General features: G+C 45.6%; 1 protein-coding gene across 1 annotated transcript in view; it reads right to left on the minus strand.

Annotated features, from left to right (window-relative positions):
* The window catches only part of KSR2 (kinase suppressor of ras 2), a 400,467-nt gene that overhangs the window by 228,313 nt on the left and 144,827 nt on the right, over positions 1-27,327 (minus strand). Inside the window, exon 4 of the mRNA XM_067700755.1 lies at positions 19,130-19,643. Within this exon, the coding sequence (XP_067556856.1) occupies positions 19,130-19,643 (514 nt within the window). The remainder of the gene's footprint in view (positions 1-19,129; positions 19,644-27,327) is intronic.

The raw sequence follows: 27,327 nt of genomic DNA on the forward strand, positions 1-27,327 counted from the left end.
TACCAACATCCAGTCATTCAACAAGTGCGCACAGTGTCTGCCATATTCTCACTAAGCACCCAGTCGTGAGCAAGACCAGCGGGGGCCACACAGCGCTAGGAGTGGGGCAAAGAGCATGTAGGGAAGAAGACAGATTAGAAAGGATTCTAAAGGGTGGTTGAAGCCCGCGTTAGGTAAGCCATGGGGAGCCATCTTGGGAGTGCTGGAAGCTTCTATGAGGGTGTAAGGAGCTGACAAAAGCCCTCCAACCCTGCCCAGAGCACAAGATCAGGGAAGGGTTCAGGAGGAAGCTGAGATACATAGTTAGATGGACATATTTTAGGTATGACAATTTTTTTTTTTTTTTTTGCGGTACGCGGGCCTCTCACTGTTGTGGCCTCTCCCGTTGAGGAGCACAGGCTCCGGACGCGCAGGCTCAGCAGCCATGGCTCACGGGCCCAGCCGCTCCGCGGCACGTGGGATCTTCCCAGACCGGGGCACAAACCCGTGTCCCCTGCACCGGCAGGCGGACTCTCAACCACCGCGCCACCAGGGAAGCCCTAGGTATGACTATTTTTAATTGATAGAACCTGGCCTATTCCAGCCAGATAAGGATAATGACAAGGATAAAGACCAGGAAGGCAATAATACCAGCTCAACACAAGCACTGTCCCGGCAAGCTTGACTTCAGCTGCTGTTTCTGGGGGGCCTCTTGGGCAGTCCCTCTCCGAGAATCCCCAGTCTTGTCATCCATCTAAGACGAAGAAGTAGAGCAAGAGGACAGTGCTGCCTTACCACGTGCCCCCGCTGGCTCTGGAAACTTACCTGATGGTCAAGGGAAAAAGGCAAACAGGTGGCAGCACCAGCCCGATACGAAATTTGACTTGATGGACTCCAGAAAGACACGCCCCCCCCGGGACCAAAATGTCTCCATCACCAATCTCAGTGCCTGAGTCTTCCCGTTATCCTTGAAAAGACTGCAATCTCAAGGAGATCCCACCTCCCCCGTTAAAATACAAATACTCTTGGCCCAGCACTTCTATTTCAAAGGATGTTTTGGAAAGAAACACTTGCATGTAGGCACAAGGAAACGAGTATGAGAATTTTCATTGCAACACTGGTTGCAATACTAAAGGCTTAAAAGCAACCTAGATGTCCATCAACAGGGGAATCAGTAAATATGTAACTATGGTATATTTGTACAATGGAATATTATACAGCAGTTGAAAGTAAATAACATGGAGTTATGTATATATCAGCATGGAGATCTCACAAACATGCTGAGTGAAGAAAGGCAAGAAACAATGATATATACGTATTTACAGCTATGTAAAAAGTTTCAGTACACAGAATAATACGTACACACACACAGGAAGGACACACTCCGAAATGAATTTGTGGCTGCCTCTGAGAAGAGGTGGCAGGAATGAGGTTGAGTTTTCAGAGGGATCTTCAAGTTTATCTGTCAATATTCGTTGTTATTGTTGGGGGGAAATGGCAATGCAAATAGAACAAAATGTTAATGTATGTTCATTCTGAGTAGTGGAAAGCTAAGTGTCCATTACATTAGTCACTGCATTTTTCTATATACTTTTTAATTTCTCAAAAAAATAACACCCCTAAGGGGATAACCCCTGAAGACTGTATTATATTGAGTTAAGAGTCTAGGCACCAGAAAAGAAGAAACAGCCTCTGTGCCTCTGTGACAGCCAACTGTGTCTGGCAGAGCCTGCCTGCCCACTGCTGCTAGAAAAAGATCAGGAGGTCTGAGGGTCAAGAGTTAGCATATCATAATAACACAGTGATGCCATTCATAATAGGAGCTAACACTTAACTTTGCTCGAGGCATGGTGCTCAGCTCTTTACACACAGTATCTTATATGTGAAAAAAAGAACCTGCCTTCAGATAGAGATTCCACATCTTCCTATGCCAGAAAATAAGGCAACACTCAAAGAAAGATGAGAACACGTCTAAAGGATGCAGGAGCCAGTCTGAAGGGGCTTCCACTGGTAGAGTCTGAGACAACTTGAGCAGCAAGATAAATAATGATATTACGTAAAGGATTATAACCTATTGAATGAGATAAGAATCCGTGAGAGTCCACTGATATAAATCAAGAAGGAGAAGGGAAAGCTCTTCCTTTCAAATGCAGAAGAAATGATGGAATTAGAAAATGACCATTTGGAAACCATCCTAGTAATAACTGATTCAGGCAAGAATCGTCAATGGATGCTAACACAGTGGTGAAATTCTGAGGAGTAACAAACTATTTACATATTTTCCAAGTATCTCCCCACAAGATGCTTATTCATTTTAATGGGCAAAATAATAACTCTGGCAGACATCACCTTCACCAAATGATCATAATTAGCAACACCAGGAATGGGTCATATCAACACGCATTTCCTGGTGTGACGCACTGAGAATTCCATATGGCTTCTGTGGCATCCCTGCTAAACTGTGTAACCTGAATCTAATCATAAGGAAACATCAGATAAACCCAAATTGAGAGACGGTCTACAAGATAAAGCAAAGAATTCTTTGTACTATTCTTGCAACCCTTCTGCAAGCTTGAAATAATTTCAAAAACATTGTTCTAAACAGACTTTAAAGGACCTTTAAAAGAGACTTCTCCCTCCCAAATATTTGAAGGCACAACCAACCCTGTCAATCTTTAAAATCTGGACAGGAGTAGAATAAGACTCACCAATGAGTCCCACTCCTCTGAACAAAAGCCATCACTCTGCAAGAATAGTTATGTCGTGAAGAAATCCACATATCAGATAACTGAGCCAAAAGCTGCGATCAGAACGTGGTTGCTAAATATCCTACTTCACGCCTACAAAGTGTGGTTAGTCTGGTGAGTGCTTTCCTGGGGCCATAACGTTTATTCAGTCACCTGTGTGAGCTATTGAAGGGCACTGATCACCAAGCTAGACCCTTCCCCGCCAGGAATATCTGAACCTCCAGCTTCTCCGGATCACAGTCAAGGACTTGTCTCTCCCACATAACGCAAGTAGCCAATCACCATATGTCCCAAAAAATTAAACACACAGAAATCCTAATAACAACGTCTTTAGTACACTGGTCAGGCTCCCGTCGGAGGTCCCCATCACCACTAGCCTCTGGCAAGGAATCAAGTACACCCCATCTTCACTAATGAGGTTTTGGATCACCCTCCAGCTCTGTAAGTGGCAATGGCAGGATGTGTCTTCGGATCCCAGCCCACTGCCGCCTTGATGTGCTCCCAGAGGGGAAGAGGGAAGACCAGAGGTGAGAAGAACCAGATGACAAATGGCGAGAAGCAGCAAAGGGCTCCTTTCCCGCCTCCAGGTTGACTACGATGCTAGTATACACACACAGTGATGTGTGTGGGTATATTCTGCAAATACACACACGACAGTGTACACTCATTGCACTAAACCATCGCCAATAACTCTATACTATAACTACTATAACCGTCTCCATTTTGAAGAAGAGGAAACTAATGCTCAGACAAGTTCCATCATTTTTCCAGGGAAATTTGGCCAGGAGGTAGCATGGCTGGGATGTGAACCCAGGTCTGTTTGGCGCTATTGCCTGCACACTTAACCTTTAGGTTATACTGCTTTTCTGTCACTGGGCTCTAAAGTGGCAAGGATCTCAGATGCACGGTACAGTCCTTTTACTTAGGGGGGTGGGGGGGTGGGGGTGGAGCAGAAGATCCTCTGCTGCTTGGCTGCTTTCAACCCAGCTGCTAGGTTACAAACCGAGATGGTGACCTGGGAAGTGCCAAGAGCATCGATTGAATTCTCTGCCCCCTTCACTTTATTCCCCCCATCCCCATCTGTAGGTTCTAACTGTCCCAAGCCAGCAAGCAAGCCCTCGTGCTCTCCTATTACACCTGATATCTATAATCTTTGGTCTCTGCACCATCTGCTTGGTGCAAGCTGCATCCACCATGGCACAGTAACAAGAGCTCTGGTGTCAGGCTGGGTTCCCATCCTGTCTCTGCTGCATACAAAGCTGCATGACACTGGGCAACCTCCCTGAACCTCAGTTTTCTCGTCTGTAAAATGGGGATAAAGATGACTACCTCTCCTCCCATTTACTTTGAGAAGCAATTACCCTAACACATGCGGAGTGCCAGGTCCTCCATACATGTATTCAATAATTATCAATTCTCTACCTCCTTGAACTTACAGTGATACTTTTCCCATGTATCCATGTGTTCTGGGTCCCAAGACCCATACCAACTGTAACTGGGTTACAGACTGTGGGCTGGCTGACTTATAAGACCTTATCAGTCACATGACATGTCCCACCCCATGGGAGGAAAAGAAAGCAATGCCCCGCTTAAAGCATGACATGAACTTCTCCTTTGTTCCAACCTAGAGCTTGGCTTATGGAAGGTCTGAGATCTAGCCGAAAGGTTTTCTAGTTCAGCTCACAGGAAGGGAAGAAACAGAGGAAAGCCATGGCAATGTGACCCCTCACAGCTGCCCTGCGCGGAAGCACTCAGACAGAGCCTGGGGCCGGAGGCAACAAATTTGTAAGTTTCTTCTCTATTTCCAAATCTATTTTTATGTTTGAGCTGACTTACATTATTAAGATTATGCCTTAACAATATGCCTGTCTTCTCAAACTAGAACTGAAGCTCCTTAAAAGCAGTGGGGGCTCCTGTCAGACCCTCTTTTCTATGCCTCACAGCGTTATTAATGGATTATTTCCCTGCAGGAAACCTACAAACAACCAAGGTTATTGTCATGGATTCTGATATTTTTAAAATAGAGACAATGAGTAGCACTTATTTAGCCCCTGCTATGGGTCAGGCACTGTTTTAAGCACCTGACATATATTAACTCTTCCAACAACACTATGAACTAGGTACCATATGAGCCCCATTATACAGATGAGAAAACCAAAGCTCAGAGAGGGTAATCATCTTGCCTGGGGTCACACAGCCAGGAAGTGGTGAAGTCAGGATGCAAACCAGGCCCCTTGGCTCCAGAGCCCATGGTCCCTACTCACCCCATCCCCCAACACCACCATGAACTTTGGGTTGGAAGGAACCCAGCTCTGGTACTTAACTAGTCTGAATGAGTTTGGAAGAGGCACATTCTTCCTTAAAGCCAATTTCCTTGACTGTAAAACGGAATGTTTGAGGATTAAATAAAACACACCATGTAAAGTGTCAGCATACAATAAGCAAAACAAACAAACAAACAAAAATAAGCAATACAATATGTGACAGCTATGATTTCCATTATTGTAATAATCATTCAATCGGCAAATCTTTTAACTGAGTAAAAATGCGTCCACACAGCCGTGTGTAGAAGTTAATGCGACTATATCAATGATTGATTACCTCTATTCCTGTCTTAGTTCGGCTTCCCCCAAAATCAAGTCCTGAGAGAGATTCTAAGGTGGAAGCAGGATACTTGGGAGGTGGTCCCAGGAAGCATGATGAAGTGGAAAGGTGAGGCAGGGAAGGAAGGAAAGCCCATAGAAGGTGTGTTATTGGGGGGTGGGTCTGAACCACTGTGGGCAACTGGAGTGTGGCCCGTGAGGCCCCTCTAAGAGTACACATGTCAGAGTGGCCCCACTGAGGACATATTTACGCACGAACTCTTGTCCATATTGGGGGCATGGGCTGCCCTGCACTCAAGCAAAACATGCCCCACTGGCCCAAAGAAGCCCCCAGGCAGAGGCACAGGGGCCAGAGGCAGGACTTGGTGTGCACAGGGTCTGTCCACCAAAGCTGCACGTAACATCCAGCCCAGGGGGGATGCGCTAGGCCTCTCCTGCCCCAAGAAGTGGGCAGACACAGCCTCCTCTCATTGGAAGCAACAGTTCCTATGCAACTTGTTTCTAGTCACAAGGCTAGTCGGCAGTAAAGCTGGGACTCACCTGGGCTCCTTCTAAAACTGAGAGCTACCCAAAAGGAGTTGTTACAAGGGCTCCTAGGAAACTCTCAACTCCTTAAAAAGAAATAACAAGAGACAGAGGCAGGCACTGGGGAAGCAAAATGACTCTACATAGATCAGAACAAATCTCACCTATAATAAATTCAGTTATTCCTTGTAAATAACAAGAAACTCAAACAAAATACCTGTTCCCCAAACCACAACACATCTCACCATAATAAGTCGTAATAAAATCGGCACATTGTCCAGCTACATTTTCACTGTGGAACTTCAGATCTGCTCTGTCAGTAGGAGTGTAGCAATGGATGATTCACAGGTGGTGTTTTTATAAGCCTCTGGGGCAAAAACAGAGAGATGGTCCCACTGATACTTGGGAAGCCAAACTTATTCTAAATGAGTCTCCCTGGAGTCATCACAGGACTGCAGCTTGAGGCAAAGGGAGAGGTCTCCATGAGGGTAACAGCCTACTCTTGCTCCAGCCCTGGGGGAGAGGGCCTGTAATCTAGGCCAGAGGGCACAGGTCAAGGGTGAATGGGAAGATGCGGCTGTCAACAGAACTTTCTTATGCAAAGTAATGACAAGACTTAACCAAAAAACTGATACGCATAAATTTTACAGCAGATAATTATAAATTATGTTATATATAATAAACATGCTATATATTATTATATGAATTATATAAAAGCCTTTGTTAAAGACCTCACTAATTCAAAATAAGAAATTCAATGGGAATTGCAGGTGTTTAAAAATGACAGGAATTGGGGGACATCCCTGGTGGTCCAGTAGTAAAGAATCTACTTTACAATGCATGGGACAGGTTTGATCCCTGGTCAGGGAACTAGGATCCCACATGCCTCGGGGCAACTAAGCCCACGTGCCACAACCTCTGAGCTCGCACACCTCAACTAGAGAGCCTGCGTGCCGCAAACTACAGAGCCCGCGCACTCTGGAACCCACGCACCACAATTACAGGACCCATGCACCCTGGAGCCCAAGCACCACAACTAGAGAAGAGAAAACCCGCGTGCCACAACTAGAGAGAAGGTCACATGCTGCAACGAAAGATCCCGCATGCCTCAACGAAGATCCCACGTGCCACAACTAAGACCCAACGTGGCCAAAAGTAAATTAAATAAATAAATAGTAAATAAATCTTTTTTAAAATAAATAATTTTTTTAAATGACAGGATTTGGGACTTCTCTGGTGGTCAAGCGGTTGGGACTCCACGCCCCGGGTTCTATCCCTGGGCAGGGAACTGGATCCTGCATGCCGCAACTAAAACCTGCATGTCTAACACCTATCCTTCTCAAATTCCTCCAAAATATAGCAGAGGGAGGAACACTCCCAAACTCATTCTACGAGGCCACCATCACCCTGATACCAAAACCAGACAAAGATGTCACAGAAAAAGAAAACTACAGGCCAATATCCCTGATGAACATAGATGCAAAAATCCTCAACAAAATACTAGCAAACAGAATCCAACAGCACATGAAAAGGATCATACACCATGATCAAGTGGGGTTTATCCCAGGAATGCAAGGATTCTTCAATATACGCAAAACAATCAATGTGATAAACCATATTAACAAATTGAAGGAGAAAAACCATATGATCATCTCAATAGATGCAGAGAAAGCTTTTGACAAAATTCAACACCCATTTATGATAAAAACCCTCCAGAAAGTAGGGATAGAGGGAACTTACCTCAACATAATAAAGGCCATATAGGACAAGCCAACATCGTCCTCAATGGTGAAAAACTGAAACCATTTCCACTAAGATCTGGAACAAGACCAGGTTGCCCACTCTCACCACTCTTATTCAACATAGTTTTGGAAGTTGTAGCCACAGCAATCAGAGAAGAAAAAGAAATAAAAGGAATCCAAATCAGAAAAGAAGAAGTAAAGTTGTCACTGTTTGCAGATGACATGATACTATACATAGAGAATCCTAAAGATGCTACCAGAAAACTACTAGAGCTAATCAACGAATCTGGTAAAGTAGCAGGATACAAAATTAATGCACAGAAATCTCTTGCATTCCTATACACTAACGATGAAACATCTGAAAGTGAAATTAAGAAAACACTCCCAGGGCTTCCCTGGTGGTGCAGTGGTTGAGAGTCCGCCTGCCGATGCAGGGGACACGAGTTCGTGCCCCGGTCTGGGAAGATCCCACATGCCGCGGAGCAGCTGGGCCCGTGAGCCATGGCCGCTGAGCCTGCGCGTCTGGAGCCTGTGCTCCGCAACGGGAGAGGCCACAACAGCGAGAGGCCTGTGTACCGCAAAAAAAAAAAAAAAGAAAGAAAAAGAAAACACTCCCATTTACCACTGCAACAAAAAGAATAAAATATCTAGGAATAAACCTACCTAAGAAGACAAAAGACCTGTACGCAGAAAATTATAAGACACTGATGAAAGAAATTAAAGATGATACAAATAGTTGGAGATATACCATGTTCTTGAATTGGAAGAATCAACATTGTAAAAATGACTCTACTACACAAAGCAATCTACAGATTCAATGCAATCCCTATCAAACTATCAATGGCATTTCTCACAGAACTAGAACAAAAAAGCTCACAATTTGTATGGGAACACAAAAGACCCTGAATAGCCAAAGCAACCTTGAGAAAGAAAAACGGAGCTGGAGGAATCAGGCTCCCTGACTTCAGACTATACTACAAAGCTACAGTAATCAAGACACTATGGTACTGGAACAAAAACAGAAATATAGGTCAATGGAACAGGATAGAAAGCCCAGAGATAAACCCACGCACATATGGTCACCTTATCTTTGATAAAGGAGGCAAAAATATACATTGGAGAAAAGACAGCCTCTTCAATAAGCGGTGCTGGGAAAACTGGACAGCTACATGTAAAAGAATGAAATTAGAACACTCCCTAACACCATACACAAAAATAAACTCAAAATGGATTAAAGCCCTAAATGTAAGGCCAGACATTATTAAACTCTTAGAGGAAAACACAGGCAGAACACTCCATGACATAAATCACAGCTAGATCCTTTTTGACCCACCTCCTAGAGAAATGGAAATAAAAACAAAAATAAACAAATGGGACCTAATGAAACTTAAAAGCTTTTGCACAGCAAAGGAAACCATAAACAAGATGAAAAGACAACCCTCAGAATGGGAGCAAATATTTGCAAACGAAGAAACGGACAAAGGATTAATCTCCAAAATTTACAAGCAGCTCATGCAGCTCAATATCAAAAAAACAAACAACCCAATCCAAAAATGGGCAGAAGACCTAAATAGACATTTCTCCAAAGAAGTTATACAGATTGCCAACAAACACATGAAAGGATTCTCAACATCACTAACCCTTAGAGAAATGCAAATCAAAACCACAATGAGGCATCACCTCACACTGGTCAGAATGGCCATCATCAAAAAATCTACAAACAATAAATGCTGGAGAGGGTGTGGAGAAAAGGGAACACTCTTGCACTGTTGGTGGGAATGTAAATTGATACACCCACAATGGAGAACAGTATGGAGGTTCCTTAAAAAACTAAAAATAGAACTACCATATGACCCAGCCATCCCACTACTGGGCATATACCCTGAGAAAACCATAATTCAAAAAGAGTCATGTACCACAATGTTCACTGCAGCTCTATTTACAATAGCCAGGACATGGAAGCAACCTAAGTGTCCATCAACAGATGAATGGATAAAGAAGATGTGGCACATATATACAATGGAATATTAGTCAGCCATAAAAAGGAATGAAACTGAGATATTTGTAGTGAGGTGGATGGACCTAGAGTCTGTCATACAGAGTGAAGTCAGTCAGAAAGAGAAAAACAAATACCATATGCTAACACATATATATGGAAACTAAAAAAAAAAAAAATGGTCATGAAGAACCTAGGGGCAAGACGGGAAAAAAGACGCAGACCTAATAGAGAATGGACTTGAGGACACGGGGAGGGGGAAGGGTAAGCTGGGAGGAAGTGAGAGAGTGGCATGGACATATATGCACTACCAAACGTAAAACAGATAGCTAGTGGGAAGTGGCCGCATAGCACAGGGATATCAGCTCGGTGCTTTGTGACCACCTAGAGGGGTGGGATAGGGAGGGTGGGAGGGAGGGAGACACAAGAGGCAAGAGACATAGGGATATATGTATAACTGATTCACTTTATTATAAAGCAGAAACTAACACACCATTGTAAAGCAATTATACTCCAGTAAAGATGTTAAAAAAAAAAAAAAGAACCTGCATGCCTCAACTAAAAGTGCCGCAGCTAAGACCTAGAGCAGCCAAATAAATAAATTACAATTTTTTAATATAAAATAAAATAAATAAAAATGAAAGGATTTTTCAAGAGAAGCTGTGGGTGAAGGGTGAAGGGTGAACTCAACTTTTTCATCTTCCGAAAGTGCAACTGACCTTGGGTGGACTTTCTAGCTCTAATCCTTCGAATCTAAAGGGGCAATGTCAACTCTGTTAATAGACCACACTGCTCGTGGTAGAATTGCCTCTGATGGGTGAATTGTACATCGAATGGGAGTTCTTGGTATGAACTTGAAACTCCTGATAAGGAATCCACAGCCTTGGGGATCATTGAGTAGCATGACATGACCCCTGCAGGGACCCTAGGAGCTATACTGATGGAGGTTTTACGAGAGCTCTTGTCCCCTAAGCCAGGATGGTTCCCACACCTGCTTAATGTGGACCTCACCACCTTGCACCTGAATGGCCACTTGGAGGTGAGGGCGAGGAAGAGCAGCCCCCGAGGACCCACAGAAGAGACGCCTGTTGCTGCCGTGCGTCAGTCAGATGCCAAGTGTGGTCAGTATTAATCTCATGTGTCTAAATGCTTAATTAGACCTAAAAGAACCCTGTGTACGAGCCCAGTAGAAGCCTTCCTATTTTAACAAATATGCTGTGATATAAAACCGATCACTCCTCTCTTGCCCTTATAAATATAGTAGAGTTTGTCGTAATAATTAGCACAATGATCTGTAGGTGTGTGTCAGTGTGTCTGAGTGTTTGCCCATAATTAGTTTTCTAAAGTAAATGAAAAGAGCCCCCTTGAATTCTTATTTACATAAGGAATCTGTGGGGGAAAGCCTATTCTCATACAAGCTACAAATGGCACCGATATCTCAGATACAGAAATGTGCATCCACTGCAATGAAGAGTCAAGAGTGAGGATCGAGTATGGGTTCCATCCAGCCCGTTCTCTTTGCTCCCAGGTCAGCTGAGGCTTTCACACTCTGCCCCAGAAAGAAGAGATATGAACCCAGGAATGTTCTAGATGAGCTTTGAGGAGACAGAAGAATTTCTAAAAGAGATAAGGTATGAAGGTCATAAAGGGAAGATTTATATTTATGCAGAACTAATAACGGCAAGTCACACTGGGAAAGCCATACAGTGTGGTTCCAATAACGAAGGAAGGGAAGTAGACATATTATAGATACACATACAAACACAACACATGTACACAAGGACTTTTATCAATGTATTAAGAGCAGCTCTAGATGTTCTCTATGGCAAGGGGAAGGGGACTTTGAGCCTGGATGGCTTACATTTTATACTGCTTTTATTTTCAGAACAAAGCTTATCTGGGAGTCACTTCTGTAGTTAAAATTATAATTGGAAATTGTGTTTTAAAAGAATTTGCAAAAAAAGGGGGATTTACAGTAGGATTCCTTTTTAATACTGAGCTACTCTTATGCATTTAAAATGTGATTCAGTTCACAGAAATCCAGTGTACCCTTTCAGATGCTCTGACAAAAGACAGCAAGTCATTTGTGTGCTGGGTGGACAAATGGGGGAATCAAAAGACAGACAACTCATCACACACTTAAGAATTGTTAGGTTTTTCCTTTTTCCAACACAGTAACCGTGGAATCCCTGGACTGAAGGCCAAGAGGACCAGAATCCCTGAGATTGCTCCCTCAACTTTTCACATGGCTGAAATCAGCGCCAGCTTACCTATGTAAGTGTGTCCACAAAGCCAGAGGGAGAAGAGAGACGGGTAAGAACACTGGGGAGACTTAGTAACCCCTAATGTTTATGCCTAAGTCTATCTATAGGATTATATCCACAGATCTATGTCAGTGTTTCCCAGCCTTTTTTCAATGACCCCTTAAAGAAGCTTTTTAGATATTTTTTTTCCAATCGTGACCCCCAACTCCCAATGAAATTTTAATACCACAGATAAACTGGGTATCTATTTATGTATATGACTCTACGGAGATCTGCAAACTATTATATCAAGGTTTTTTTCCCCACCTCTCTCCCCTAAAAACCCATTTGTGCCCCGTTAGGGGTGATTTCACCCCTGTGAGAATGCATGTTATGTATGTGTGTATAAAACAAAAGGTCCAGCATATACTCTCTACTTTCTTCATCATGTGTCCTGTGTCCTCAATTTCCACAACAGTCAGGTATTACTTTTACCAGGGGAAAAAATAGGATTTTTTCCCTCTGTGTGTGTATGCATGCACGTGTATATGTGTGCGTGTTTTGGTAGTGCCACAGGAGTAAGATCACACTCATAAATTCAAATGCAAAACAAAAGAAAAGAACAAAAGGAAAAGAAGAAAGTAAAAAGGACTTTGAGAATGCATACACAGCAGGAGAGACGGTTTTGGCCAATACCAATCACAACAGTTCTGATCCAGCTCAACGTACCTGGACTGCAAGGCTACCAGTGATGAGAGACATACTATAGCTCATACAGTCTCGTTTTCTTGCCCTGCTTTTTCTACAAATGCCCATGAGGTACTACTGGGGACAGGACTGAAAGCCGAGCAGACCATCTGTTGAAAAGCACTGTGGGTACACCTGAGAGTGCCAAGAATTACTGGTCTCAAACACAGTCTTCCTCCCACCCAGCACCCACCAGGGTACCGGTGCTGGAAAGCTCACAGGAACCAATGGTTTTGAAAGATTCAGTTCTGTTCAGAAAGACCTGTGACGTCGGAAACCCCACTTCATCCCATGGAGAGGAAATAAAAGTAGGCTTAAAATTGCCAAGTTGGCAACAAAGAACCATCCCCAGCAGGGCTACCAGGGAGAAGGAGAGAAGAAACCAGACACTAAGCATACAACCGAAACCAGAATGAGCCGAGTAATTGTGCAAGTGCCTTTGGCTACATTCCACAGCGTAAAAGGCTGACTTCTCAAGCCTCCTCACCCACGCCCCAGTGGGGTTTATTCCCAAATCAAAGCTGTCCCGAGTGGGAAGAACCCCCAGAATGAAAAAAAGCACTATATACAGTTTGACCCTTGAACAACGTGGGTTCGAACTGCGTGGGTCCACTTATACATGGATTTTTTTTTCCAATAAGTCATACATGATCTGTGGTTGGAACTGCGGATATGGAAGGCCAACGATGGGACTTGAGATATGTGGATTTTGGTTTCCTTGGTGGGTCCTGGAACCAATCCCCTGTGGATACCGAGGGATGACTGTATATCTGACACAAGTTTCACAAAACAATATTAATACTTAGCCTCACTACATGCAATGCATTCCAATATAATCTAGTCTAGGATAGTCTATTTCATATTTTTTAATGCTGGTCACAGCCCACTAAAATAAGCTCCTTGAGAAAAGGGAACCCTTGTACACTGTTGGTGGGAATGTAAATTCATGCAGCCACTGTGGAAGTAATATGCAGGTTTCTCAAAAACCTAAAAGTAAAACTATCATATCACCCAGCAATTCTACTCCTGGGTATATATCCAAAAAAACCAAAAACACTAATTCAAAAAGATACATGCACCCCAATGTTCACAGCAGCATTATCTACAACTGGCAGGATATGGAAGCAACCTAAGTGTCCATCAACAGGTGACTGGATGAAGAAGATGTGGTACATATATCCAATGGAATGCTACTCAACCATAAAAAAGAACAAAATTTTGCCATGTGCAGCAAAATGGATGGACTTGGAGGGCATTATGCTAAGTGAAATAAGTCAGAGAAAAAACAAATACTGTATGATATCACTTACATGTGGAATGGAATGTAAAAAATACAACAAACTAGTGGATATAACAAAAAAGAAGCAGACTCACAGATATAGAAAACAAACTAGTGGTCACCAGTGGGGAGAGGGAAGGGGGAGGGGCAACATAGGGGTGGGGCAGTAAGAGGTACAAACTATTAGGTATAAAATAAACTACAAGGATATATTGTACAATATATGGGGCATATAGCCAATATCTTCTAATAACTATAAATGGAGTATAACCGTTAAGAATTGTGAATCATTATATTGCACACCTGTAACTTATATAATATTATACAACAACTATATTTCAATTTAAAAAAGAGACCAAAAAATAAGCTCCTTGACACTGGTCTTGGCAATGATTTTTTGGGGTATGACACCAAAAGCACAAGGAAAAATAAATAAGTGGGACTATATCAAACTAAAAAGCTTCTGCATAGCAAAAGAAACAGTCAAAAGATGAAAAGGCAATCTACAGAATGGGAGAAAATACTTGCAAACCATATGTCTGATAAGGGGTTAATAACCAAAATACGTAAGGAACTCCTACAACTAACTCAATAGGAAAAAACAAAACGGATCCAATTAAAACATGGGCAAAAGGCCTGAATAAACATTTTTCCAAAGAAGATTTACAAATTTACAAAAGGCCAACATGTATATGAAAAGGTGTTCAGTATCACTAATTATCAGGGAAATACAAATCAAAACCACAATGAGATTATCACCTCACACCTGTTGGAAAGGCTACCATGTAAAAGACAAGAGATAACAAGTGTAGGTGAGGATGTGGAGAAAAGGGAACCCTTGGTCACTGTTGCTAAGAATGTAAATTGGTGCAGCCACTGTAGAAAACAGTATGGAGTTTCCTCAGAAATTTAAAAATGGAACTACCATATGATCCAGCAATCCCACTTCTGGGTATATATCCAAAGAGGATGAAGTTATCATCTCAAAGAGATATCTGCACCCCCATGTTCATTGCAGCATTGTTCACAATAGCCAAGATAGGGGAGCAACCTAAATGCACATTGATGAATGAATGGATAAAGAAAACATGGCATACACACACACACACACACACACACACACACAATGGAACATTATTCAACCACAGAAAAGAAAACATCCTGCCATTTGCAACAACATGGATAGAACTTGAGAGCGTTATGCTAAGGGAAATAAGTCAGACAGAGAAAGACGAATACTGCATGGTCTCACTTATATGTGGAATCTAAAAACATTGAATTCATATAAACAGAGAGTAGAATGGTGGTTGCCAGGGACTAGGGGTGGGAAAAATGGGGAGATGCTGTTCAGAGGGTACAAACTCCCAGTTACAAGGATAGGTTCTGGGGAATCTAACGTACCATATGTTGACTGTTTAACAATATTATATTGTTAGCATTTGAAAGTTGCTAAGAGAGCAAATCTTAACTGTTCTCACCACAGAAAAAAGGTAATTATGCGAGGTAATGGATGTGCTAACTAACCTTATTGTGGTAATCATTTCATAATACGTGTGTGTACTAAGTCATCACACTGTACACCTTGAACTTACACAGTGTTATTTGTCAATTACATCTCAATAATGCTGGGGCAAAAAACAAACAGGCAAAGGGCAGCCTGTCTCACTTCGCCCCCAGCTTGTAGATTAAAAGATCGTGTGTCTGTCAAGCCAGGTTCTGCCTTCTGGTCAAATTCCACTTCACTCTGTGATCAACACAGCGATGAGTGAGGGAGATGCACAGTCTGGGGAAACCATGGCCAGCAGACCCCGAATGTCCCTCCCACCTTCCACAGCAGCAACCTGCGTTCCTAGCCTTCCTGCAACCCTCCCCACATCCTGAGGTCTCAGCAGCCAGTCTCTCTGGCTCTCACAAAATCATAAAAATAAGGACTCCCCTGGTGGCGCAGTGGTTAAGAATCCTCCTGCTAATGCAGGGGACATGGGTTCGAGCTCTAATCCAGGAAGATCCCACATGTCGCGGAGCAACTAAGCCTGTGTGCCACAACTACTGAGCCTGTGCTCTAGAGCCCACCAGCCACAGCTACTGAGCCCACGCACCACAACTACTGAAGCCTGAGTGCCTAGAGCCCATGCTCCGCAGCTAGAGAAGCCACCGCAATGAGAAGCCCACGCACCACAACGAAGAGTAGCCCCCACTCACCGCAACTAGAGAAAACTTGTGCACAGCAACGAAGACCCAACGCAGCCAAAATAAGTAAGTAAAATATAAATAAATTTATATAAAAAACCCATAAAAATCAAGCCCAACTCCAATCAGAAAAGCATCAACCCTCTGTTAAGTCTCTGATGTCCCAAATATGTCTGGTGAAGGGGTATGTTTCCAATACAGATTTCACACAGAAGCTTGAGTAACCTTCGTAAAATCAGATCTGATCGTGTCTTCCACTTAAATCACTTTAAGGCCTTAGAAGGGAGAATCACTGCCTACAACAAGGCTTCTGCCAGGGCATACTACAGCCAGTGAGCCAAATGTAGCCAGGCACCTGTTTTTAAATAAAGTTTTATTGGAATATCACCACGGCCGCTTATTCAGCTATTGTCTGTGGCTGCTTTTGCTACGATGGCAGAGATGACACAGACCACTTGATCTGCAAAGCCTAAAACATTTACTATCTGGCCCTTTACAGAAAAAGTGTGCCCATGCCTGGCTTTCCTGTCTCTTTTTTCATCATTGTTGTAAAATATATATAACATAAAATTACCATTTTAAACATTTTTAAGGGTACAATTCAGTGGCATTAAGTACATTCACATTGTTGTGCCACCATGGCCACCATCCATCTCCAGAACTTTTCCACTTCCCAAACTGAAACTCTACCCAGTAAACACTAACTCCTCATTCCCCTCCTCTAGCCCCTGGCAACCTCTATTCTACTTTCTCTCTCTGTGAATTTGCCTATTCTAGGCACCGCACATCAGTTCAATCATACCATAGTTGTCCTTTTGTGTCTGGCTTAGTTCACTTAGCATAACGTTTTCAAGGTTCATCCATGTTGTAGCAGGTGTCAGAATTTCATTCCTTTTTATGGCTGAATAATATTTCATTGTACGGATGGACCACACTGTGTTCATCCCTTCATCTGCTGATGGACACTCGGGTTGTTTCACCTTTTGGCTGTTGTGAACAGTGCTGCCACCTGCCTAACCCAGGAGTCTCTTCTTGCATCACCTGCCTGCTCCCTTAGCCACAGAGGCCTTCCATCAGTTCCTCCAATGGGTCATGCTCCCTTCCTGAAACACCTCCCACCCCTTCCACCATCTTAATCCCTAATTAACCTTCAGTCCAAACAGTTCTTCTGGAAGTCACGCCGACCAAACCCTCCCCAGTCCCCCCACTCAGCTCCCTGCCAGTGCAAACTCAATCAGCTCCACAAGCTCTGACAGCATCCTGCACTTTCTCCTGATAGCCTGTAACACTGTTCGTAAATACTGGACATAAGATTATAACACCTGGGGCTTCCCTGGTGGCGCCGTGGTTGAGAGTCCGCCTGCCGATGCAGGGGACACGGGTTCATGCCCCGGTCCGGGAAGATCCCACATGCCGTGGAGCGGCTGGGCCCGTGAGCCACGGCCGCTGGGCCTGTGGGTCTGGAGCCTGTGCGTCTGGAGCCTGTGCTCCGCAACGGGAGAGGCCACAACAGTGAGAGGCGCGCGTACAGCAAAAAAAAAAAAAAAAAAGATCATAACACCTATGTGTGGTTACTGGACTAGTGTCAGTCTTCACGAGGCCAAGGGCTATGTCTTTTTCCTTTCCATTGTACCCTGCCGACTAGCCCAGAGTCTAGGACACAACACATTTCATCAATTCTAAGATGCACACAGGATGTATCTTACGATCAACGTCTTAGATTCACCCGCATATGGTAGTGAGAGCTCACGAAACACCGGCTAAATCGTTGAAATGGAAATGCAGTGAACCGTTCCCCAGTGGTTGCCCCACCTCAGAGCTCCCAGAACCGGGGTCCACGCCTTTCACACACGACAGTTCCCAAATTTAGACTCTTCCCCGCATCTCCTCATAGGATTATCCATAACCATTTTATCTTCTATGCCTCAGATGCAATTTTGTTAAAGGTAAATATTTAAAACGTGCTACTCACTTCTGTGACCCTGTTTAGCATTTCTTCCATTTTTAATACACTGAGACCTCAAAAACCTGCAAGGGACCCAGGTCACAGTCAGCCTCTGAGGGGCCCTGGAGGGAGCTGCCCCATTTCTCTCATTAGCCAGCATACAGCCACAGATGCCGTGTCGCCCTCTGCTGGCAGCAAGTCCCACCTACGCCCCCCCCCACCCCCCCACCGCCCCCACCCCCCACCCCCGCAAGTCAGAGCCAGGCACAACCCATGTCAACTTTCAGGATTTTTCTCCCCTGGGTGCCTGTGGCCCCACCTGCAGCTTCTGTGGGACGACCTTTGCTCTGACAGTCCACTCATCCGCTCCCTGAGCCCCCTCCCACCCCCAGCAGACCTGGGCATGTATCTCAGGTATAAACACAGAGCAAGTCCCAGGCACAGGGTCGGTCAGGGCAGCACCATCCAGCACCGCAGCCACGTGACACAGGCAGCCAGTCCACACTTGGAAGGTGGCCGGTACGAACTGAGCTGAGCTGCTGGTGTGAGATACCCTCCAGATTTCAAAGACTCAGTGTGGAGAAAAGAATGCAAAGTATTTCCGTAATAATACTTTACACTGATTCTACTGTGAAATGATCACGTTTTACTATATTGGGTTAAATGACATATCATGAAAGTTAATATCACTCGTTTCTTTTGACTCTTTTAAGGCAGCTACTAGAAACCGTAAGGTCGCGTATGCAGCTGGCGTCCTATTTCTAGGGGCAGCACTAGGATAGACTCTGCAGGGACTGGCAAGTTTTCCTGTAAAGGGCCGGACGGTAAAGATTGCGGCTTTTCGGGCCACCCTCAACTCGGCCATTGTAGCAGGAAAGCATCCACAGACAAAACAGAACGGAACGAATCTGGATGCGTTGCAGTAAATTCAGATTTGGCTCCTGGGCTATACTTTTCCGACCCCTACTGTACAGCATTAATAGTATTAAAAGGGGTCATTTCTGGGAAATTCTGGACCAGCCATTAGGGAAAATCCACCTTTCATTCAACTGGAGGAAGGAAATACAAGTTGATTTGAAGCTTCCCTGACTGGGAGGCTCAGCTGCCCCCGGGAACCCACCAAATGCACTCACTTGGGCGTGTGGGCCTCGTCTACGCGGTGACCCAGCTGGAACTCGTGAGACTTGCTCCGATGCAGGGCCGTGAAACCCGGGATCAGGTGGATCAGCTTCCGGGAGGAGGGCGGCGGGGTCCCCGGGGGCTTCAGCTTGTTCTTCCTCCTCATGGGTGGCGTGCCGGGCGGGGTCACGGTGGTGACGATGTTGGGGGTGCGCGGCGGGGTGCGGACCGTGTGCCGCTGCCGGGGCGACGGAGGCAGGGACCGGTGGCCCGACTCCAGTGGCAGGGGCGGGCACAGGCCCGGGTAGGCGTCCACAGTGAGCCTGTCCACGTGGGTGTACACGGGGGGCCCCGGGCTGGGGCTGGCGTGACAGTAGTGCTGGACGCACTTGGACTGGACCCTGGGGCTCTGGGAGAGGTGGGTGCGGATCCACGGGGTCGGCTCCGGGGGGCACACGGGGTTGTTCTCCTTCCCCGTCTCCGTGGTGGGCCACTGGATGGTCCAGTCTTGTTTGGAAAGGTTGCCTCCTGAGTTGGGACAAAGGAGCAGAGACGACAGATGAGCCATGAGAAAGTGGGTGAATTACACTGTAGGCACATTACCGTAGACGCGCGTTACACCGTATACACCGTGCACCGTGCGTGTGCTGATTACAGCGTGCTCTGTACGCATATTTACATAAATTATGCACGGTATGGCTGTGTGCACATTTACATAAATTATGCACGATATGTTGTACGCATATTTACATAAATTCAACCACATCCACTTGGCCCCTCCAAAAAGAATGAAATCCTTTAGTTGACCGTCTCACCATAATCCCCATTCAACAGCCTTGCCCTCCACTGTCCAGGGTTGGGGAGCCCACAGCTCAAATGTCCAAGGAAAGAGCATGGCAGGTGTGGGGAGAGGCGAGGAGGCTGGCAGGGACAAAAGCGTAGAGGTAGAAAGGAGATTTTCTTGTCTCACAACAGTTTATTAGAAAAAATGGAGCACTAAAAAAAAATCCTACTGCCTGAATGCAGCTGGAGGTGTTTTTCAGCCCTGATATAAGCTAAGTCAGAAAATAAAACTAAATCCTATAGTTCACTAACATTTTTCACTCATTTGCTGTATTAAGAGTGCAAATACGTATTTGGTCTACACATACAGACTCTCAGGCTACAACGTGCAGTCCTACATCCTCTACACTAAGAGACATAAAAGCGTAAGGGTCGAATACTGAGACCAAACGTTCAGGCTCCAAAACCGTCTAAGTCAGGGCAGGCACTGTCCTGGGTCCCTTTTCCGGTGTCTTCTCGAAGGCAATATATGGTGACAATGGGAAAACTGGCTCAGGAGGCTGAAGGGACAGGTGAGGGCAGACCTCCAGGCCCATGTGGATTTTATACCAAGTTCAACAGGAAGCCATTGAGGGTTTTGATCTAAAGTTCCTTTCTCTAGTTAGCATCTATCACCATACAAAGATATCACGTTATTATTGACTATATTCCCCACGCTGTAACTAGACTTATCGTGGTGATCGTTTTGTAATATATAGAAATTTCAAATCACTATGCTGTATACCAGGAAGTAACAGAGTGGTGTAGGTCAATTATACTTCAAAAGACAAACAAACTTATAGAAAAAGAGATCAAATTTGTCATTACCAGAGATAGGGGTGTGGAGGAGGGGAACTGGATGAAGGCTGACGAGAGGTACAAACTTCCAATTATAACATAAATAAGTACTAGGGATGTGCTGTACCACATGATTAACATAACTAACACTGCCATTTGTTACACAGGGATGTGGTTAGGAGAGTAGATCCTAAGAGTTCTCATCACAAGGAAAAAACTAGTTCTTTTTCTTTTCTTTTGTATCTATATGAGATGATGGAGGTTCACTAAACCTACTGTGGTCATCACTTCATCATGTATGTAAGTCAAACCGTTATGCTGGACACCTTAAACATACACAGTGCTGTATGCCAATTATTTCTCAACAAAACGGGAAGATAGAGAGAGAGAGAGAGAGAGGTAATAGAGGATAGATAGACAAATAGATAATAGATGATAGATAGAGGCTGCTGCTTGGACAAGGAGAACCCAGTTAAAGGGTATCACAGGGCTCCCGCTGAGAGAGGATGCTGGCTTCCACTTGGGTGGTGGCAACACAGATGGAGACAAGTCAGTAGGTATCAAGAGAGGACCACGGGGCTTCCCTGGTGGCACAGTGGTTAAGAATCCACCTGCCAATGCAGGGGACACGGGTTCGAGCCCTGGTCCGGGAAGATCCCACATGCCGCAGAGCAACGAAGCCCATGTGCCACACCTACTGATCCTGCGCGCTAGAGCCCACGAGCCATAACTGCTGAGACCGCGAGCCACAACTACTGAGCCTCCGCTCTAGAGCCCGTGCTCCACAACAAGAGAAGCCACTGCAATGAGAAGCCCGCGCACCACAAAGAAGAGTAACCCCCGCTCGCCGCAACTAGAGAAAGCCTGCACGCAGCAACAAAGACCCAACGCAGCCAAAAATAAATAAATAAATTTATTTATTTTTTAAAAGAGAGAGAGGACCACGTGGCAGGACCTGGCAGAAGGTGATCGAGTGGGCCCTCCCATCAGAGGCCAAGCTGAAATAAATCCCAACTCGTGGCCGACTGGCAATAACAATAATAATTACTATAAGGACCATGACAAGAGCTAATTTATAGAGCATTTGACAGTTTACAAAGTGCTTTCATGAACACTGACTCACTGCCCCTTTTTTAATTAAAAACAACTCATTTTGTTGTTACATATTCATTACAGAAAAATTAGGAAATTCGGATAAGGAAAAAGGCAATGTTGTTCTACAGCCGAGCCATCCTGCCTATTAACGCTCCGCTGTGGCGCCTGCCAGCTGGTTTGCTGTGCTTTTTTTTTTTTTTTAAGAAACACCATAAGATCTTATTTAATGGTTTGTCATCTGTTTTCTTCATTTGTTATATTGGGACTGTTCCACATCTTACTTAATTTTCATAAATCTGTGTGCAAAGGCCATTTTGATCTCTACTTTGTAGATGAGGAAATGTATGTGCAGAGATGAAGATGTTTCCAAGGTTGCAGCAGAGATGGGAGCTGGCCTCTGGGATTCAAACCCAGGATCTTGGCCAACTCAACAACGAGGGCACAGGGCCTCTAGGACAGTGGGACCTGCATTCACCGAAGACCCTGGACCGTCATAATCCGCACAATGGAAGCAGGAGCTGGAGCAAGGGCTACTTCTGGCAAGAGTCTCCCTTTTCCTTCCTCCCAGACTTTGCCAGAACATTCTACCCAAATCACCATCACTATGGTGTGTCGATTCTCAAATATTTGCACATACACATTAGCCCAGGGTCTAAGAGAGCCAGCTCTGGAGTCAGATGACTTGGCCCTAATTCTGGCTCTCCTACTTCCTGGCTGTGTGACCTTGGACACTCATCGAACTTCTCTGAGTCTTAGCTTTATCAGCAGTGAAACAGGAAAATAGTAGACCTGCTCGGGGGAATATTATGAGGATCAAATGCAATAACACAAGCAGGGTGCTGAGCCCAGCACCTGGCACACAGCAGGCCTTCCATAAACGTTAGCTGATTGTACTGTAATTCTCAACACCATGGTGATGCGTTGCTACCTCCCGTTTAAAGCATATGCACCTGTGCTGAGAGCTGAACACGGCACCAGGTGACGTCACCTCCCTGTGTACCTCTCGGAAGGTGATGTTCAGAGAGGCTGAATAGCTCTGAGAGCTGGGGGCAGACAGAGAATCAAGCCCAGATCAGCTTGATTCACCCAGCAAGCTCTGGATTGATGTATTTGCTCAGGAAATACAAACACATTGGCAAATGAGCCTAAGTAAAACATGTGTAAGAAAGTAAATCTATTTTTTTAAGTTATCTTAATCACATACCACACTCCAAGGCCACAGGGAAGTACTTTGGGCATTATCGCTAGAGCTCATGCTCCCTTGAGTGAAGTGAAAAGAATATGGGACTGCGACTCAGAGAGATCCAGCTTAGAACTCTGGTTCCACAGCTGATCAGCTCTGTGATCTTGGGCCAGTTACTTGACCTCTCTGAGACTCTGGGGGTTTGTAAAATGAGAATGAATAATCATGGCTCCCTTGGAGGGTGCAGTGAGGATTAAACACATACATTCATTCATTCACCCAAGTATATTTCACAAATATTTGAACTCTTCTTGTATACCAGGCACTGTTCTAGGCACCGGGATACAGCAATGAACAAAAGAGACAAAAGTTCCTGTCCTCACAGAGCTCATGTTCTTGGTAAGGAAACAGAGAAGAAAAGGGGATGAACAAAAAAAGTAACATTATATTACTTATAAGATGTCATATATAATATAATGCCTATAATATGTCAGTGATAATAAATGCTAGGGAGGAAAAGAAAGCTGGACGTGGGCACCAAAAAGGAGTATTGGGGCTACTTCAATCAGAAAAGGATGCAGACGTGACAGTGGGCATTTGAGCAAATACCAGAGTGAAGCAAGCAGCGAGTTAATGAGACACAATGAGTCGAGCTGTCAGCACAGAGCCTGGACCACATGATGATGCAGACAAATGGGCGGGTGCTTGAGGATGAGTGAGACGTCTGTTCTGGATGCCTGGGACTCATCCAGCCTGCTCCCCAGGCACTCGCTATACCAGCGCCTGGCGTCGGGCGTCTGTCTCCCCTGTCCTCGAGATGCTCACAGGCCAGTGGGAAGATCAACGATGAAATAAGCACTCACTGCAATTGCATTCCCAGGTATAGACCCAAAGGAATTGAAAGCAGCACTCAAATGTCTGTATGTGAATGTTCACAGCAATGCTAGTCACAACAGCCAAAAGGTAGAAACAACCCAAATGCCCATCGACTGACAAATGGATAAAGTAAAGGTGGTGCGTCCATACAACGGAATATGATTCCACCATCGAAAAGAATGAACTACTGATACAGGCTACAATTTGGATGAACCTCGAAACCACGATGTCAAGTGGAATCAGCCGAACATGAAACGTCACATAATGTATGATTCCATTTATACGAAATGTCCAGAATAGGCAAATCGATAAAGACAGAAATCAGACTAGTGGGTGCCAGGGGCTGGGGTGGGGGAAGAAGGAACGGGGGCAACGGCTTAATGAGTACAGAGTTTCCTTTTCGGGTGATAGAAGTGTTTTGGAACTTGATAGAGGTGATGGTTGCACAACGTTGTGAACGCACTAAATGCTGTGGGATCGTTCACTTTTAAATGGTTAATTGTATGTTCTGTGAGTTTCTCCTTGCTTAAATAAATGTAAGTACTCACAGTATGGAACCAGAATTCCAATGTTAGAGAAAGTGCAGGTGAGTGAGAGCAGAGGGGAGGAGGCCAGCTTTCTGGGGAGGGATGGGGAAAGGCATCCCGGAGGAGCAGACACCTAAGCTCAGATCTTGAGGATGAAGGAGAACATCCTAGGAAAAGGGCAGAGTGGAGGGTGTAGGAGGAAGGATGAGGACAGAGGGAACAGCAGGGCCAAGGGCCAGGAGACGGCAGAACGTGGTGAGTCTGGACTGCAAGCAGTTCAGTGTGGCTGGAGATATTCCGAAGGAGGAAGAAATCCAAGCTGAGGCTGGAAAGAAGGGCAAAGGTGGACCGTCCAGGGATTTGCTCTGCTAAGTGGAAGGGGATGGTGACTGATCCCCTGCAGTGGCCTCCTGCAGAGCTCCTGGAAACCTGACACAGCCCAGGGCGCAAGGCCACCAAACCCAGTAATAAGCAAGGGGGAAGCTCTGGTCTACCATCATGCAGCTGTAAGCTCCAGACCTGGACCCCAGCCCCACAATCATGCCCAAGGAGAGGCTGGTACTCCCACAACCATAAATGATGATAGCATGAAGGCCAAGTTCCTGCTTGGCCATACTGTTATATCCACAAGCCTTGGGCCCCAAACCCCTGCTTATGCCGAGGGAAGGGCTGGCTCTCCCAGTGGGAAAATGCCGAGAAGTGGGTTAGGGCTGGAGGCCAAGGTTCTTTCCATCACATCACTGTTACACCCCAGCCCCTGCTCATACCAGTGGACATGCTGGCGCATCCCTGATCCTGTGGCTTACAAACCAGAGCCCAAGGGATGGAGTCCATTTGCCACGGGCTCCTGCAGGACGCAGGGTGCTGGCCCGGAATGCACGCACTGACTGCTCTCTCTGTCCCCTTGTGATTAAAGCTGTCCCAGAGGCCCTGGTGCAGGGCTGTGTGAGCATCCATTCTCGCTCAGTAGGACCCACTGTGCATAGGGGGCATGACCAGATGAGTGCTGTGGAAAGACGTGTCTGAAGCCAGCCCTCCAACTGCGCGAGTGCGAGGGGCACGGGCTGGGCGTGGGGCTGGGGGTGAAAGGAGAAAGGATCGTACAGGTCAACGGCAGCCGCAGGAGCCCAGCCTGAGGCTGCTGAAGGCACCTGCGTGGGAGATGACGGGGACCAGGAGTGGAGCTGTGGCAGCAGAGATGGAGACGAGTTGGGTGACTAGTATAAGAGGAGGAGGAACGAATAGCCGCCGTGTGCTGAGCACTTACTATGTTCCTGACGCTGCTGTTCCAAGTCATTTACTTGTATCAAGTTAATAGCCACACAGCAATCCTACAGAGCAGACAAAAATCACTCTATTTTATAGACGAGGAAACTGAGGCACAGAGAGTTTAAATGACTCACTCAAGGCGATACAGTTGGAGAGAAGGACAGCTGGGCTGGTGGTCTGCGCCCTTGAGCATGACACTAAGTCAAGGCTGACGTCCCGGTTCCCCCCACCCCTGGGTCACAAGGTGGCTGGCTGGGGGCATGCATCACAGCAATGGAAAACACAGAAGGAGATGGAGCACAGGGCAGGGCGGGGGGCGGGGGGGCAAGTTCAGGGTCACACCAGCCAAATCTGAGGTTCCTGCGGGACATCTGGGCAGCGATGCCCAGGACGCAGTAGAATTTTACCTTCTCCTCCTTTGCTCCCAGGAAATCCTGGGAGAACTGCTCAAGAAGAAGTTATTTTTCTAGGCTGAGAGAAGTGGTCGGGAGATTCTAAAACCTCCCAAGTCTGTCCAAGAGTGTCAGACTCCTCTTAGAATTTTTTTTTTTTTTTAAGAAAGACATGCCAGGGGCATCCCCTGGTGGCACAGTGGTTAAGAATCCGCCTGCCAATGCAGGGGACACGGGTTTGAGCTCTGGTCCAGGAAGATCCCACATGCCGCGGAGCAACTAAGCCCGTGTGCCACAACTACTGAGCCTGCACTCTACAGCCCGTGAGCCACAACTACTGAGACTGTGCTCTAGAGCCCGCAAGCTACAACTACTGAGCCCGCGTGCCACAACTACTGAAGCCCGTGTGCCTAGAGCCTGTGCTCCGCAACAAGAGAAGCCACCACAATGAGAAGCCCACGCACCGCAACGAAGAGTAGCCCTCGCTGGCCTCAACTAGAGAAAGCCTGCGCGCAGCAACGAAGACCCAACACAGCCAAATATAAATAAATAAATTAGAAAAAAAAAGAAATACATGCCATGATTTAATCATGTTCACCTTTTGCCTCCTCTCCCATTTGACCCCTGAATCTCCAGAGCAGACAGCCCATGGCCCTGAATTACAGGTCAGGGAGGAGAGGTAATGAACACAACACCCACTGACTGACTCCCTCAGAAGGAGAAGGGACACCTCATCATTTGGAAGACTTGCTTTCTGAACAGAAAGAACAAGAATAAATTCTAAGTAAACATCAAGCAAGGAAGTGGAAGTTTTTATATGCACAGAACACCCTGGACTTTGCAACATGATGTTTAGAAATGAACTTGCCCCAACGTTTCCTGTGACTCAGTTTCTTCATCTGTAAAATGGAGATCACATTAGAGCTTTCCCCTAGGATTATTCTGAGGATTAAATAAGACCATACAAGCAGGACATTTAGCACTATCTCTGGCACACAGCCCAATGCTGCATAAACGTTAGTGAAAACGGGAGTAAAACCACCTATGTTATGTGACGCCGGTGAGGACTAAATGAGGTAGATGTGGATATATAGTGCCAGGCCTTCAGGGCCTGTGTCCCTGATCTGGCCAGCTGCCATCCCCTACTGGAAGTAAACCTGTGATATCAAAAGCCACTGAGTCTGGGTTTCCCTGGTGGCGCAGTGGTTGAGAGTCCGCCTGCCGATGCAGGGGACACAGGTTCGTGCCCC

This window comes from Pseudorca crassidens, chromosome 12, assembly GCF_039906515.1.
Source record: "Pseudorca crassidens isolate mPseCra1 chromosome 12, mPseCra1.hap1, whole genome shotgun sequence".
In the NCBI taxonomy this organism is placed as follows: Eukaryota; Metazoa; Chordata; class Mammalia; order Artiodactyla; family Delphinidae; genus Pseudorca; species Pseudorca crassidens.